At 60.4% G+C, this 1,654-nt stretch overlaps 1 protein-coding gene across 1 annotated transcript in view; it reads right to left on the bottom strand.

The window, feature by feature from the left end:
• Vstm2b (V-set and transmembrane domain containing 2B) overlaps positions 1 to 1,654 on the bottom strand; it is a 16,161-nt gene that overhangs the window by 12,343 nt on the left and 2,164 nt on the right. Inside the window, exon 3 of the mRNA XM_013026152.1 lies at positions 1,116 to 1,300. Within this exon, the coding sequence (XP_012881606.1) occupies positions 1,116 to 1,300 (185 nt within the window). The remainder of the gene's footprint in view (positions 1 to 1,115; positions 1,301 to 1,654) is intronic.

Genomic DNA, 1,654 nt, shown 5'->3' with positions numbered 1-1,654 from the left:
GGGAGGGAGGGAGGGAGGGAAGGGGGAGGAGGGAGAGAGAATATGAATTAGACTTGTGGCATTCAGGCATGGGGAACTCTCAGTCTGTAATGGTTTGTTGACAGCGCTGGGACCCAAAAATGCCTTGGTGTGTGGTGGTGTGAAGGGCACAAAATATCAGGATTTCCAGTGATCTACCCAGGAACTAAAAAGCAGGTGTTTAACCTGCTTGCCTTAGCTTGTGGACAACTAAAGGCTGGATAGAGAAGGAAAGCACGCTCCCCCCCCCCCCCACTTTGGAATTGCAGAAAAACTAGATAGAGGGTTTAAGTCTCTAGAGATACAGATTATGAGCAGTAACTTTGGGTAGAGCTCAGAGATCAACAAAGGGGTGTGTGTGTGTGTGTAGTCAAACTGGGGGTGGGGGTGGGGGGGATGGCTTCTGACCTTTGTCCCCACCCCCACCCCCAACCATGGTTCTGCACTGGTGTTTACAGCACTGCCCAGAAGAGCTTAACTGGGCTGGCTATGGGCCCTGGGGGGGCGGAACCTCAAAGTGACCCAGGGCAGAGAGGACTTGGTGGGAGGGCCCACAGCTAGCAAGCAAGCAAGCAGCAAAGAGCAGGAACATTCCATGATACAGCCTCCTTTTTTCCCTTCTTTTTTTTTTGGTGCCCGTCCCGGGGCTTGACCTCAGGGCCTGGAGAGCTGTCCCTGAGTTTCCGTGCCCAAGGCTGGTGTTCTACTTGGAGCCCCAGCTCCACTTCTGGCTGGCTGTTCCCAGCCGTTCCTGTGGGGGCTGGCTGGCTTCGAACCGGGATTCTCAGCTCTCAGCCTCCTGAATAGCTGGGAGGAAAGGCTAGAGCTGGCAGGTAGCTTCTTTAATGTCAGAGGCAGGGCATGAATGAGGGAGTTGTGGGAGACTGCGGAGGACTGTCCACCAGCGGCCGGCTGGACGCAGAGCTAACAGGGCTCCGTGGGAGGGCACAGGGCCGTGGCTGGGCTGCAGGGCCGGGTGATGCCAAGTCCCGGGGGTCCCCGAAGCCCTGCCGCGCCCCCCGCGTCCAGCCCGGATCCCCGCGGCCCCCCGCGTCCAGCCCGCGCTCCGGGCGCCCAGGCCCCGGCTGGCCGGTTACCTTGCTCCGGGCGCCGGGCGCGCTCAGGACCAGCTCGGGCAACAGCTCCCGGGGCGCCGCCTTGACGAACCACCACTGGATCTCCAGGGAATACGAAGTGGCGCCCCGGGCCCGGAAGGCGCACGGCATCTCGATGTCCTCGCCTTCCTGCACCGTCACATCTTTGGGGACCTCGGTGAAGGTAGCTGGAGGGTGACAGGGGGAGGGAGAGGCAGAGAGACACAGAGGCAGAGCCACACGAGAGAGGGCAGAGCGAGAGAGGCAAGGAAGGAGAGGCGGAGAGACAGACAGACAGACAGACAGACAAGAGACAGAGCCAGAGCCACCCAAGAGAGGGCAGAGCGAGAGGCAAGGAGGGAGAGACGGAGAGACAGACAAACAGAAGCAGAGCCACCCAAGAGAGGGCAGAGCGAGAGAGGCAAGGAGGGAGAGACGGAGAGACAGACAGACAGACAGACAGAAGCAGAGCCACCCAAGAAAGGGCAGAGCGAGAGGGAGGGAGGCCGGGAGGGAGGGGAGAGGCGGGACCATTCATAAGG

This window comes from Dipodomys ordii, unplaced genomic scaffold (assembly GCF_000151885.1).
Source record: "Dipodomys ordii isolate 6190 unplaced genomic scaffold, Dord_2.0 Scaffold92, whole genome shotgun sequence".
Taxonomy (NCBI): domain Eukaryota; kingdom Metazoa; phylum Chordata; class Mammalia; order Rodentia; family Heteromyidae; genus Dipodomys; species Dipodomys ordii.
This window is presented reverse-complemented; position numbering and strand designations above follow the sequence as displayed.